This window comes from Rhinatrema bivittatum, chromosome 4 (assembly GCF_901001135.1).
Source record: "Rhinatrema bivittatum chromosome 4, aRhiBiv1.1, whole genome shotgun sequence".
Taxonomy (NCBI): domain Eukaryota; kingdom Metazoa; phylum Chordata; class Amphibia; order Gymnophiona; family Rhinatrematidae; genus Rhinatrema; species Rhinatrema bivittatum.
The window spans coordinates 122,495,717-122,510,861 of NC_042618.1; the positions used below are offsets into that span (position 1 = coordinate 122,495,717).

The 15,145-nt window shown below is 40.8% G+C and overlaps 1 protein-coding gene across 1 annotated transcript in view; it reads left to right on the plus strand.

The window, feature by feature from the left end:
* The window catches only part of ACTN1 (actinin alpha 1), a 246,119-nt gene that overhangs the window by 131,262 nt on the left and 99,712 nt on the right, over positions 1-15,145 (plus strand). Inside the window, 2 exon segments of the mRNA XM_029598807.1 lie at positions 13,058-13,145; positions 13,853-13,931. Of these exon segments, the coding sequence (XP_029454667.1) occupies positions 13,058-13,145; positions 13,853-13,931 (167 nt within the window).

Below are 15,145 nucleotides of genomic sequence, written 5' to 3' on the forward strand. Positions count from 1 at the left end.
CCATTTGGGCAAGGCATGTCAAGTGAAATCAAAGGATAGACACCTTCAGCAGAAAGTACGTTTTTGGGCACTGTGCATCCTGACTAGGACACAAAAGAATGTGAGCAGTATAGTTGTAGGTGCATGTGTATGATAGAGGTGTTTAAAATCATGAGAGGTCTAGAACGGGTAGATGTGAATCGGTTATTTACTCTTTCGGATAGTAGAAGGACTAGGGGACACTCCATGAAGTTAGCATGGGGCACATTTAAAACTAATCGGAGAAAGTTCTTTTTTACTCAACGCACAATTAAACTCTGGAATTTGTTGCCAGAGAATCTGGTTCGTGCAGTTAGTATAGCTGTGTTTAAAAAAGGATTGGATAAGTTCTTGGAGGAGAAGTCCATTACCTGCTATTAAGTTCACTTAGAGAATAGCCACTGCCATTAGCAATGGTTACATGGAATAGACTTAGTTTTTGGGTACTTGCCAGGTTCTTATGGCCTGGATTGGCCACTGTTGGAAACAGGATGCTGGGCTTGATGGACCCTTGGTCTGACCCAGTATGGCATTTTCTTATGTTCTTATGTTCTTATGGCTGTTGCAATTGAAGTTGCTTCAGCTGGTACAATACTGGAAATTTACCTCCTGGATTTGAAGTGGAATAAAAGTCAACTTGCATTTCTGGAGGCCATTGTGTGTCCAGGCGGTAATGTTTCTACCACACTGGGCACAACAATAGAATATCATTGGCTGCCAGGTGGTTTACTCCAACTCAGACCAAGGAAAGAATTAAATTTCCAGTGTAAACTCTGTTGGGCGTGCGCCTACAGCTGGGCAAAATGTAAGCTTTCTGGGGAAGGCTCCTTCAGCTGAGCAGTATGCACTTTGGCACTGTGCATCCTGACTTTGGCTTAGGTGCCTCCCAGAGAGCTTATGCTTTAACAGGCCGATTCAGTAAAAGTCGCGGGAGAGCGGGTGAGCGCCCGCTCTCCCGGCACTCGCACAGGCCATTCTCCTGTGTGTGCGATTCAGTATTTAAATTAGGGCCCGCAGTAAAAAGAGGCGCTAGGGACGCGCTAGTGTCCCTAGCGCCTCTTGCAGCAGCAGATAACGTTTTAGCAACAAAGCTAATTGGAGCACAATGCTCCAAAAGGCACAAAAATTCTAAGAGACTGGTACTCAGATGAAGAAAGACTGAGAGGCTCTCGAGGCAGTGGGTTCGTGCTGGAATAGTGAGTTGGGTCTGTGTCAGTGCCGGATGACCTCACCTGTGCATAATGGTTAATTCATGCTGGCTCATCCACAGAGAATCGGACCAGTATGTGCACAGATCAACTCTTGTAAAGCTATACCTCCCTTTCAGAGGTGTAACTTATGTGGGTTAATTTACATACATACTTTTTGAAATTAAGCAAGTATGCACTTAAGATCCAACTCCACCCCAATTCTATCCCAAAGAACGCATCTCTGCAGTTCACACAGAAGTATGCACGTAACCAGATTGCATGCTTACTTTTACACACACAGCGCCCTGATCTATTTTGAAAGAGCCATTTAAGCACATAAAACCAGGTTCCATGCACTTAAATTGCTTTTTAAAAAATCATCCTTTATAAAGTCTATTAAAAACAGACTTTTTTTTAAACAACTAATTAAAAAATGACAGCCTAATATGGTAAATATTTGACTTTTTTGACAGGAGCGGCGGCTGTCAGTGAATTTGACAGCCGACGCTCATTTTGCCGGTGTCTGTTCTCAAACCCGCTGACAGCCACGGGTTCGGAAACTGGATGCTGGCAAAATTGAGCGTCTGGTTTTCAACCCGCGGGCCAATTTTTAAATTTTTTTTTTTTTATTATTTTAAATTATTTTTTACTTTGGGACCTCTGACTTAATATCGCCATGATATTAAGTCTGAGGGTGAACAGAAAAGCAGTTTTTACTGCTTTTCTGTACACTTTCCCGGTGCCGGCAGAAATTAATGCCTGTATCGGCCTGTAAGTTAGCTATAGGTGCTTGCCCCAGGGATCTTTTGCTTCTATTTTACTTGTCATTTTTTGCCAAAATAGCCTTGGATGCAAGAATGTGCCCAAAATTTGGGATGCATAGCACCAATATTACATGCAATACCATTTTGGCAAAGCATGGCATGTAAAATCAAAACATAAGCCCTCTTGAGTGAGCACATTGTTACCAGTTCTTGGCAAGCCGTGTCCTTGATGTTCCTATCCGGTAAAGCCATGGGGGGCTTAGGTGTGGATGTAGCCACTCTCTCCAGGGCTTCTCCAGACCCTCCAGGTGCCTTTTCTCCACCAGCTCCGTCCTGCACAGGGTGGGGGGGGGGGGGGGCTGCTCTTTTCTCCTCTCCTCAAAGCCTCGCGATGTTACCTCTGCTTCTGCCTTCGCTTAACCTCGCGGTGGAGTCGGTGTCTCGGGTGCCCCGGGGCTGAGCGAGATCTCCTCGGCCATGGGAATGGGCCCGAGCTCCTGGGCTCCTCCCTCTGCGGCCCTCGCTCCCGGCGTCTCCGGGGTAAAATCAAAGAAGCTCTCGATCCTCGCCTGCTGCAAACCTCCATTCCCGATGATAGAGGTATCCTTGACATGCGCTTTACGCTTCTTATGTGGCATTCCAAGCTTTTATTTAAGAAAAGGAAAAGGTATATTTTTTTTTTTAGTAATTTCAATGCAGGCACCAGGAGAGCTCCTCCTACTGCATCTCATGTAGTGGCCATCTTGGTCCCTTTACATCAATCTTCTAAATCTGTTCATAGCTATTTAGCTTTTGTTTGTAGGCGAGAAATTCAACCAACCTGACGCCAGCGTTTCGAGAGCGCACTCAACTGCTCTCTGCTTCAGGGGAACTTGCCATCTTCACAAAACGGATCCTTGCTCCTACAACGGAAATGTAGTTAATATATTCATTCTAGGAAACTTCTCAATAATCAGAATGTCAATCATGCCCTTAAGATACCCAATCCTGAATTTCTTGTGTACTGCATCATAAGATGTTAAACCAATCAGTGTCCTCATTTAAGCCATTCAGGAATTTTGTATTCAATTTAAAAACCCACATTTGTTCTTTATTGGCTGATCATCTTTCCCAATTGCCCCTTCTTACATTCTCAGGAACAGAATCAATGATAGTCCATTTGATTTGCTGAAAAGTATGATCATACTAAAAAAAAAAAAAAAAAAAAGAGAGAGAAACAAGCAGTGCAGTAAATTTATCTGTATTTATATGGCTTTACTGTTCAATTAAATGGTTTTTTAAAGCACAAGTAGGTTCTAAGGCAAATAATACTAAAAGAACTGCCCTTGTAATTGTTGCTCCTTGTGACCTTGGGCATGTCATTTCCTCCATTACCTTAGGTACAAACTTATGAAGTCATTTATTAAAGATTTTCTTCCATTTTGTGTCTATGGAAAAAATGTTTGGTAAATAGGGCTCATAGGTTATAAGCCCTCTAGGGTTAGGGAAATACCTACAGTAGATGAATATAATCCATTTTGAAGTGCTAAATAAATAAATTGATGTATCCTGCAAAAACTCCCATTAGAGCAGTATGTTCCAACTTATCCTAAGTCTAATTGTCCTCCAAGATCCTACCCCCTCCTTCTGGATGCCTCTTACCCATAGGGACAATGGTAGAAAAGCCTCCGCAGGATACTTCAGAATACTTCAAAGAAATATTTCTTCAGCCTTTCAAGTGGTGGAGAGGATTTAGATAAATTGATATAATGCAAATTCCTCTTGCAAAATCTGGTTATGAGTGAGTGCAAAGTGCATAGCCTTTAGGGTGGACATATTCTCACACTCACCAAGGCTATCCCCATGCTTAATCAAAAGTTTATCTTGAAAAGCACATTTGTCTGCAGTTTCTTTTGAATAATTACAAAGCTGTGAAATACATCTAGTCAGCAAAACATCCATACGGGACTCCATAGCCCATATCTCTCCTAAGGAAAGGGGTTATGGGAGAGGAGCTAATGATAAAGCTACTGGTTTGAGAGACATTGGCAAAAATAGAGCAGCTAAAAAGCTCTTCTTCATCTCCTCAGCTAGTGGTTCGCTTTCTCCATCTGCTTCTGAAGGGCTCCTCAATAACGTAGGTTCATCTCCAGGCTGACTCTGAGGAAAGACAACCAAGCTTGCTCCAGTTCCTTCTCCTTTACCGGCAGCTTCCTGGTCGTCCTGCAGAACAGATCTCTCCACTGTGTCATTGGCTTGTGCCGCTGCTCCACGGGTCTGCTTGCTGGCCGCCAACCCAGGCTGAGAAGGGGGGAGCGGAGATCTTCTTCTGAAGCTCAGTCACATCAGGGGGGAGCAGTGCAGTCTCCCTAGCTGCCTTCTGCTTCTCTTCCATAGCTTCTACCAGTGCCCGCTGGGAGATTAAAAAGTTAGTAGGACCAATAACGCTGGTCTGGTCTACTTGAATCTCCAGAACAGAGCAAGCTATTTGTCTGTGTAGCCCCTGGGTAGGACAGATCTTTAACTGGTACCCAGAGGTCCATAGAAAGAAATAGATGGACTCTTTCTGCTTACACACCCCCACAATCTGTATATACCTCTCCCTTGTGCCACGGATAGCTTTAGTCTCTGAGGCCAGGCTCCCAGTTGTGGGGGACGAACAATAGCTCTTATACCCCGCTGCTTTTCAATCATACCTTGTCACCATCCTTTGGATCTCAACGCTGCCATTTTACACTGTCTTTGCATCCAATAAACACACAGGAGAATGATGATTTCCAACTTCTTTACTGATAGCTTTTTCAGATGATTGAACAATATTTACACTTCTCTTATTCGACTGATTAGCAGCAATAAAGAAGAGAGCAGATAGAATAAATTTGTGACTTCCATCTTCTAGCAAACTCTCTTAACCACTTGGAAGCACTCCTTATTTACACTGAAATGTCTTCTTCTCCCACTTAATTTCCTCACATTATGTAGAATGAAGTTAGATCAATCCTCCTTTACCTTCTTATTTAATTGTGAAATCTTCCCACTGAACGTGCTGAGAATGAGTACAGTCCCAATATTTAATCAGAGCTTAGTCCCAGATTAAATATCTTCCTTTAACTCCTCAGACTGCACCAGAAGGGCATGTCATTCTCTTGTATCTGAAAAACCACTTAGGCAGTGCCTGGAGGGCACTTCTCACCCCTTCATGCAAGACTTTTCTCTCAATCAGCCGATACAGTAAACTTCGCAGGAGAGCAGGTGAGTGTCCGCTCTCCCGGCGCACGCACAGGCCACTCTCCTGTGCGCACGATTCAGTAAACCAAAATATTTAAATTAGGGCCTGCGGTAAAAAGAGGCGCTAGGGACACTAGCGCGTCCCTAGCGCCTCTTTTTTTGACAGGAGTGGCGGCTGTCAGCGGGTTTGACAGCCGACGCTCAATTTTGAAAGGCATCTGTTCTCAAGCCCGCTGACAGCCACGGGTTCGGAAACCGGACGCTGGCAAAATTCAGCATCTGGTTTTCAAGCCGCGGGCTGCTTTTAAATTTTTATTTATTTAATTTTTTTTTACTTTTTTTAACTTTTGGGACCTCCGACTTAATATCGTCATGATATTAAGTCGGAAGGTGTACAGAAAAGCAGTTTTTACTGCTTTTCTGTGCACTTCCCCAGTGCCGGCAGAAATTAACACCTACCTTTTGGGTAGGTGATAATTTCTGAAATTAAAATGTGCGGCTTGGCTGCACATTTTACTTACTGTATCGCGCGGGAATACCTAATAGGGCCATCAACATGCATTTGCATGTTACAGGCGCTATTAGTCTCGGGGATGGTTGGACGCGCTATTACCCCTTACTGAATAAGGGATAAAGCTAGCGCATCCAAATTACTATACTGTATCGGCCTGAATAGCAGCAAAGTTCTCGTTACCTTTACATTATATCTTCTTTGTATCTCCTGGTAGTGCACTTTGCTGGGATCCCTTGCTTTAGATGGAATTTGTAACCTCTCTATCTTTCTGGTTGAAAGACTTCCCTCTTCCAAAGATTTGGTGTGTTGACTCCCAGATACCATGGGTTATCAGTTCCAAGTGGACCAAAATATTAGCTGAACAAAAAAGGGGAAAAATCAAGCAAGAAGCAGGAAGGGTCACTGTTGGGTCTATACTCTGAAGGAAGTATAGCACACTGCAGGTCTTCCTTATTCTAAATCAGCCTCTAATCCAGGGGCTCCCCAACTCACTACAACCAGGGAGATTGGCTCTTACAGGGAACTCTCAAAAATTGTCGTAAGAGCCCAAAGCAATACTTAAAGGGCTTGGAATGTCAAGTCTATGAAAGGCTGACTCTTAAATGGGAACTTTGTACTCCTGCCCCATAAATTAGGAAAAATTATAGTAGGAGACAGAGGGCAACCAACTTCCTTAAAAGGGTAACTAAAAATCGATGAGGATAGACTGTGCTGTGTGGTTATAAACAGCTAGGACACACCATCTGAATGTTCCCACATGGGGGAGCAAAACCTCTTTTATCTATGTACAGACACTCCCCCGTCAATTGGTACACTCCTTTAATAAGGGGAAACCAAAGGTCCCTGACATCTGCCAGCTAAGCTCCTCCCTCCGCCCATAAGTTAAGTTTATTCTTGCTCTAACCCAGGAGTTAAATTTCTAGCATTAATAAAATGTGCTTTACGCTGCCTGCTCCTTTTTTTTTTTTTTTAATGCACCTCTCTGCATTGCTGAGGAATAACTAAAACATTCTTTTTACATGAGATTTGCATGCATCTGTGCTAATTTCAATGCTGTTTTAGCGCACATTTTTCAGGATAATTTACCATGGAAAAATGCACTGTAAAACTGGAGTAAAAACCTGTGGTAATGTCAGTGTGCTTTGTTACATTGGCCCCATGCACAGATACATGCATTGGAAAAAAAAAAAAAAGTTTGAATCCTCTTGGATTAGAGGTGGGGTGGCTTCCCTTAGGATGGTACACAAAAAAAAAAAAGCACCTAAGTTTATTTTATTTTATTTTTTTAAACTGGCTCTGCTTCCAAAATCACAAACTCCTATGGCAAATAGAGTTGATTTATGGTACTTTGTTAAAATAAATAAATAAAAAGCACAGGAAAATCATATCCACAACAGTAGTTACTATCATAAAATTAAGATCTTATACTAAGTATACACACAAAGATTTCCTGCTAATTCTGCCCTTTATCACCCAAGTTTTGTCCTCCAAACAGAAGAATGCTGTTTTACAAAAAAAAGGATAAGTGATGTGCGCCTTAAAAGTGACAAGGTGGGTAACTTATACCCAGTGACTCCCAGGAGTCATTCTGCTGAATTAGCATTAATGTCACTGGTTGCCATCCTGCCCCAAGAATGCTCTGATTATATTTATTCTGTCCCGCTATTAGTTTACCTTAATCATCTCTCTATGAAAAATGACAGGAAGCTCAAAGACAAAATTACCTCTTTGGTGGTTAAATTTATATTTTTATTGTTGGTAAAAATTGAAATTGAAATCCAGTACGGCTCTGCTAATGAACTGAGCTCATTAGAGTGAATTTTCAAAGGAATTATGCACATAAAATAGCATATTCTGTAGCAATTTTCAAAAGCTCATTTATGTGCATATAGTCTTTTTTTGAAAATTACTTCTATTATGTTTAGTTAATCCTCTTATACTAACTGTGGGTTTCAGTGTTAACATTTTGCCTCAAGAATTTGTTTGCATAGCATGAGGTTCTCTGGCCACAGAACTCTCTGCCGTTCAGGTCCCATGGATTTTCAGCCAGTTCAGAAACTCTTAAGCAGTGACAATGGATGCACTCGCACCGAGCTCTGTATGTTTTCTCCATCTAATCAGTGGTCAGCGTGGCTTTGGAGAAGATTAGGCCACATCCTCATTTTTGTGGTCCATGTGGCTCTTCTCTGACCTAGTAGACCTTTATTTCCAGATCAAGCTAGAGGTTTCGGAATCACTAGATCTTTCATCTGCAAATGATCTCCTTCTTCAGAGGTGGAGGAAATTCCAGATGCCTGTTATCCTGGCAATTAAAATTTCACTCCTGATGGTAACCTGCTGCTGCTTCACCCTTTTGTTGTTCTGGGTGGGCCATGGGGAGGAACTTGCCACTGCAGCTTCGTATGGCCCTGGCCAATGCAGGCTGCAAGGAGGAAAACCTAACACCGTGGCAGTCTGGCCTGTCCTAAGCTGAACCATGGTGGGATGGGACTGGCAGGTCAGCTGCTCGCTAGGTGGAAAGCATAAGGAGAAGAAAAGTTGTGGTTGGGAAGGAAAGGAATAATTAAAAAAAAAAAAAAAAAAAAGTAGACTGGGAGAAGTAAAGGGGAAAATAAGCAAACTCTTGCCTTCCCTCCAAAAAGAAAATAAGCAAAAAATTAAGCTACAAAGAGTCCCCAGTATATTTTTATAAAGAAAAAATGATTATATTTTCCCTAGTTCCTAAAAATTTGTGACTAGAAGCTAACGTTTCTAATTGTTTTTCTATGGCTGAGTCAGGCTCTGGTACTGCTTCCAGACCTAGGCTCCCTGAAACTGATGACCCAGACGTTGAGAGGCAGACCCTGATCAGAGAGGGCCTCTCAGAGCAATTTACAGCATTCTGGACTCCATTAATAGGTCATATCACTACATTTGGAAAAGAGTTGCTTTCTGGTGCATGTAAGTGGTATCTTGGACCCACAGCTTTCATGAAGTTTATTTGGGGTTTCTTGTTCAGTGGCCTTGAGAAGGACCTGAAAGAGAGCTTGCTTATAAGTCCTGGTGATAGCATTGATCTCAGCTGGGCACCTGTTAAGGGTAAGGATCTTTTTCTCTCACCAGGCTATTGTTTTTCTTCAAGGCAACCAGACTGGAGAGATCACAGGTAGTAAAGCCACTCCTGGAGCTCACATTTGGTATTTAGGGTGATTATGAAACCTGCTTTTGAGCTACTTGACTCTTACTTTCCTTTGTTTCCTCTTGATGAAGACTTTTTTATTTGTTTGTTTGTTTGTTTATTTATTTATGGTCCTTTTGTTAGATCAGATGGGTCTGAGCTGCAGGCTTTGGCCTTTATCTCCCTTTCTTCCACTGCCAACAAGGTGGTTCAGAGAAGAGTGCAGAATTTTATTATAAAGATCAGTTCAGTCTTTTTAAATTGGGAGATCCTTCTTCTAACACTATAGCTATAGCTTATGTCAAAGTTAGAAATGGATTTGTTGATGTTAAGAGATGTCTGGAGTTCTGCTTAAACAGAACCCTCCCCATTCTGTTAAGACTGAATAATTATTTGTGCTGGATGGTCATGATAAAAGCAAACGTGCTGCCAATACTTTAATCACCAGATAGGTAAAAACAAAATAGTACCTATGAAGCATACGAGGTAGGTAGAACTACTACTTATTCCTATAACATTACTAAACTCGGAAAGATTTATGATCCAGCCTGGTGACTTGGTGGTGGTGGTGCTCTCTGGGCTCACTCGAGCTGGGGATACTGTAGAAGCAGTGTTCACAGTTTCCAGGTAGAGGACAGCACTAGCCATTGCTTAATGTTCGTGTCTAATGGTTAAACTTGGAGTACACGTTGCGAGGATCTGTGGCCCTTGGCTGAAGACTGATGCTGCAATGTTTGGGCTAAGTAAGTTGCAAGGAGATATAAAACTAGGAGGACACAACCTCTGGCAGTTGTGAATGAAGGCTCACGACACTGTAGCTCAACAGAAGCCGTTTCTGATTGAACTGGGAGCCCAAAGGAGCAGAAGGAAATTGGCAGGACAAAAATTAAAACACAAATAATTAAGATTCTCCTTTTATCATTCTGATTTTTATTTGTGTAGAAAATGAATGTTTTAACTATTTCTTATAATATCACCGCCATAAACTGAATTATTTATTGTAGCGTGGTTGAGTATTGCTTAATACTTTGGTCTCAAAAATTGTATATTAGATTTGTAAGTAACACAGGACTGCTTTAGTGTAAAAAAAAAATAAAAAAATTTATTTAAGATTGACCTTGACTTGTATTATGCATATGAGTTTGGTATGGCTCAGTTTGATTTCCTGACCTCTAATTATTATGACTATTAAAATATCCGATTCTATATGATATAAGAAAAGGTGCACACTTTCCAATTCCAAAAATTGTAGAAACACAATTAAAATATTAAGAAAAAGAATGATGACCCTAAAAATGATTTGCGATAATGGAACAAAGACATGGGCAAATTGATGTTTTGAGGGTTCCTGCCTGGCCATTTTCATACTGTTCAGAACTAGTTGTAAACCAGGTTTTTTTTTGTTTGTATTGATATGTTTTTATCAAATTCACAAGAATTTTTATATATAATTTGGACATAGCATGGACTCCGTCCAGGAGGACACTACAACCAGATTCTATGACATGGTTTATTTGCACAACATAATTTTAGTATTGCCAAGCAGTATAATAAACCAACCGCCTGCGCGTTTTCTATAGTGGGCCGAAACGCACGAGATAAATACCACATCGCGAATTGCGTGTGCAGATTTTTCATTTACATTCCAGTGGGAAGGGTTTGGGAGGAATTTGGGCAGAGTAAATGGAAATGAGGGTCAGCGGGGCATGCGATAGAGCAACACAGGTTTTAACGCCGGAAATAACTTCACCTTTTTCCTGTGCGTTACCGGGCAAAAACATTTTGTATCGTGAATTGCAGTTCGAGAGGGGGAGGGGAGAAGAGAGAGAGCGAGCCTCTGGAGGATCTCTTATATCTGAACTTTTTATACCACTTTACGAGGGGGACATTATGAACTCTGGGTGAGGTTTGGGGGAGTGAGTTGGGTTTTAGGGGGCCAGTTTTACATGCACAGTCATACGTGCGAACAGCACAGTTACTATCAGTGAAGATTTAATGTGATTTGGTGTAGAGAGAACATCAAATAAATCTACTCTTCTTTCACCTTTTATCACTCCAAATCACATTAAATCTTCACTGATAGTAACTGTGCTGTTTGTACGTATAACTATGCACGTAAAACTGCCCCCTAAGCTCAACTCTCCTCCCAATCCTCACCCCGAGTTACTAGTTTCCCCCCCCCCCCCTTACAGTGGTATAAATAGTTAACTTTTTGGTGAGTCTCTACAAAGTTACTCTCGTTCTTGCGCTCTCTCTCTCTCTCTCCACTATTTGTGTTATATTTATCGCAAAATGATTAATCTAGGCCTATGACTGGTAAAATTTGTTTAGAACAAACATTTGGCCTGACATGTTATATTCAGAAAACCTATAGGAAGAATCCTATATTCAACCTTTTCTTCCCAAATCCTGCATTTTCCCCATTGTTATCTTTCATTTACTTGAATTTGTTACTCTAGTTTTTCCCTTTGTTAAACTGTAAACCGATCCGATATGGTAATTTACTATGAAGGTCGGTATAAAAAACTGTTAAATAAATAAATAAAAGGTATTGCTTCCTCCGATTTAACACTATGGACCTAAAATTACCAAGGTTCTTCTCCCATTCTGTAAATTGGCTTTATGCAGAATTCCATTCATTGTGCAGTTTTGAAAACTTATTTGAGACCAATGTTCAAACTAATTTGATATAAAAATTTAGTGAAGACTGCAGTCTAACAACTATGCGGTCTCCCCTCACTGGACTGAACAAATGAAGATTTATGTGGCCCATGTGTGTCTGTCCATTCAGTTGTGGTGGAGCAATACACAGCTCCAGCTACTTGCCATAAATGAATGCTTGATTCTGTGTAATACTGAATACAGAAGTGTCAAAACATGTTCTGAATAACTGGAAGAATGGGAACCTCAAGTCAGAGTTGAAACCTTATTAAAGTAGGGCTACTAGAAAAAATCAGTAGGAGAGTTAATGGAAAAAAATCATTTTGTTTTTATTTTGTGTTTTATTTTTTTTTGTTTCGTTTGCATTTTGTTTCAATTGTTTTAGCATGTGCCAAAACAGAAACGAAACAATATCTTGTTTCTTTGTATCATTTCAAATGGGAAATGATATAAAAGGAAAAAACAAATATTTCATTGTCATTTTAAAAGAGCACATCCCTAAATATAGATGTTCAGTTGGCAACAAACAAAATCCTTGTGGTTACCCTTCTCTTCTGCTTTTTGCTTCATTACTGAGGAGATATTTGTAGTTGAAATTTTCCCACCACTTTGCTATTCCCACGATTGAGAGTAGGTAAATTGTGATGTGGTTCTGTGCTTTATTTCACAGGAATCTCCAATGCATACAAGTATGAATATAACCTATGCATCTGTAGACTCTAGGAAAGAAACTTAAAGTAAGGCTATTATGATGCAAACCTCTTTTTATTTCAAAAGGGTGTGAAACAATACATAAAATATAGTAGGGCAAAAATGAAATGGGACTAAAGAGAGGAAGCAATAGATCTAATGAATATGAGAGTTCATGTTTGAGTATCACTAGTACTCGTACTTTAAATAAACTGCAATAAAATTTCCTGGCAGGGTGGGACACCATCACTCTTGTCATCAGCGTATTAGAAATTCCTTTAGATCTATCCCACAAGCTGACAGCTATCTAGAAAAAGAAACACACATAAGTGAAGAATCTGTTGCCTGCATGGCATCAGCTTCATTTAAGAATTTAGTTGGATATTGCCAAATGATAAGCCACTTATACACATGTGACTGTCGCCACAGGAACTTGCACATGGTTCTGCCGTACCAAGCATTCTGAAAGCCACAAATGAGAGAAACTCAAATTTGAACTTTGCCCTTACTTTCCTTACAGAATTCCCTTTTTTTTATTCTCCAATTGAATCTCCATCTTTGCAAACCTGTGGCTCTTCATTAACTATGGGTATTAGTTACAGTTGCCTGTAACACTGTGCAAGAGAGAACCTGCCTCCATATGGCACCATCTAACCAGTCAAAGCAGTGCATGGCTGGGCTATTTCTCACTTTGTGACGGAAGTAATTCATTGATCTTCATTGGTATATTCATGCTTTCAAAAAAAGATATTTCTGGTTTGACAATGCATAAGAAAGGTGCAAGACTGGAATGTTTATATCAAAGGTAGGAAATTTGATTAATCTGTTTGTGTTGCCTCCTTTGTTTCCTACATAGAAACATCTGCCAAAGAGGGCTTGCTGCTGTGGTGTCAGAGAAAAACTGCACCATACAAGAACGTCAATATCCAGAACTTTCATATCAGGTAAAGTGGCTGATTAATGGGACGTGGCAAGAATAGGTTTCTATCCTGATGGGCTGGAGTTCTACCATGAGAAGCAGGCAGATAATGTATGGTAATAATTGAGCTACATAGATGGTTGCAGGTGAAATGAAGTAGACCTTGGGACCACCAGCTATCTTGCTTCACTTTGGAAGTGGCCATCTTTTAAGAAGAGAGTCCCAGTGCAGGCCAATCAACAAAAGACCATGTATTTGTATATGCAAACGATAGAGGTGCTTAGATTTGGCTTCAAAATCTAATCTCTACACAAATGAGGAAGATAGACCCAATGACAAGATCCCTCAATGTGTCCTTGATACCAGATCACTTTCTTTCTTAAGAGGTTTTATTTACTAACTGGGAGGTCTCTTTATTATCATATCATGTGATCATCTACGTGTGTCATGACACACGTATAAATAATGTCTACCCACTGATTTAGTGAGCATCACAATAAAACTATCTTGCATTGGCCACTTTGTCAGAGGCTTACCACATCTTTACACGTATTTCAGTATCTGTATTTCTCTTCATTGATATGCAAAATCTAAAATGGGCCCTACATGGCAGAATAATTCCAGTTGTCCTGATTTTGGAGAGCAGTGTGGTTTGTTGGTAATCTTTTGTGAGCAATCAGTAAATCTGTCAGTCTCTGTGTACTTGTGATGCTAATATTCTATCTTCCACAGTTGGAAGGATGGCCTTGGCTTCTGCGCACTCATTCACCGACATCGTCCGGAGCTCATCGACTATGGCAAGCTACGAAAGGTAATAGCAAGCACTCTGGCTAAAAGTATATTAAAAATTTTAAATTTATTAGCCGAGGCAGACCTTGTCAACCTTGAAGTCCAAGTAAGCTTTACATCGATTTGCTCATATGTCCCTTGGGAAAAAGCTTATTGGATTGAATGAAAGCCATACCAATGTTTTTTGTTTTAATTTTTAATGAATTTGTAAGTCCATAAGTCACCAAGCACAGTAAAGCACTCTAAATATAATTCCACACCAAAGGGTGAGTGCTAAGATCAAGTTGTACAGTCCCAAGGAATTCAAAACAATTTGTAAGTCCAAAGGTAATATTTATTCATAACGGCAACTCCACTGTGTATATTCACTTTCGATGCATATCCAGCATGGCTCTCTGCTTCAACGGCATGGGAGAAGACTGATACATCACGCATTTCCAGCATAGCTCCCTGCTTCAACAGCAGGGGAGAAGAAAAACAACCAATAAGGACTGTATAACATAGTCTGGGTAAAACAAATAAGCATGGGTGTAGCTTGCTTATTGCGGCGGTTACTACCCCTACTACCCCTAACTAATCAAGCTAGATATTTCAATGGTGGGGGAGGAAGGTAAATAGAACCAAGAGCTAAGAGAAACAGATAAGTATGAGAGAAAAAATGTGTGAAGCTTGCTGGGCAGACTGGATGGGCCGTTTGGTCTTCTTCTGCCGTCATTTTTATGTTTCTATATGTTTCTATATAAGATCATGCTTTAAGCAAAAGGGTCCCCCGACACGGACCCGTGTTTCGCCAGGGGCTGCATCGGGGGGGACGCACAAGAGGATTCAGAGCTATCTGTAAATAAAGGTAAAAACACAGGACTGTAACTAAATGTCGCTGACAATGCCATATATGCAATCAAACAATATATTCACTTACCAAGTTGAAGAGTATACACACGTAACAGGGAGCGCATTTGAGTGTCATTCAACATGGAGTTTTAAACATGTAAAGGCGCCAAAACCTTCACAGACCAATCAGCTGAGGCAAACAACCCACCAATCAGAGCAAGGTATTACTATCCAATGAGCTGTCAGATAAAATGTACCCATTCAATCTCTTTGAGACCTACGGGGGTAACGGTGTTCAGCCGGTAAATCCATCGCTGTTCACATCGAATCAGATGGGCGTCAAAATCTCCCCCTCTAGGAAGGGGAGATAGCACTTCCAAAACAAAAAAGAAAATATCAGAAATT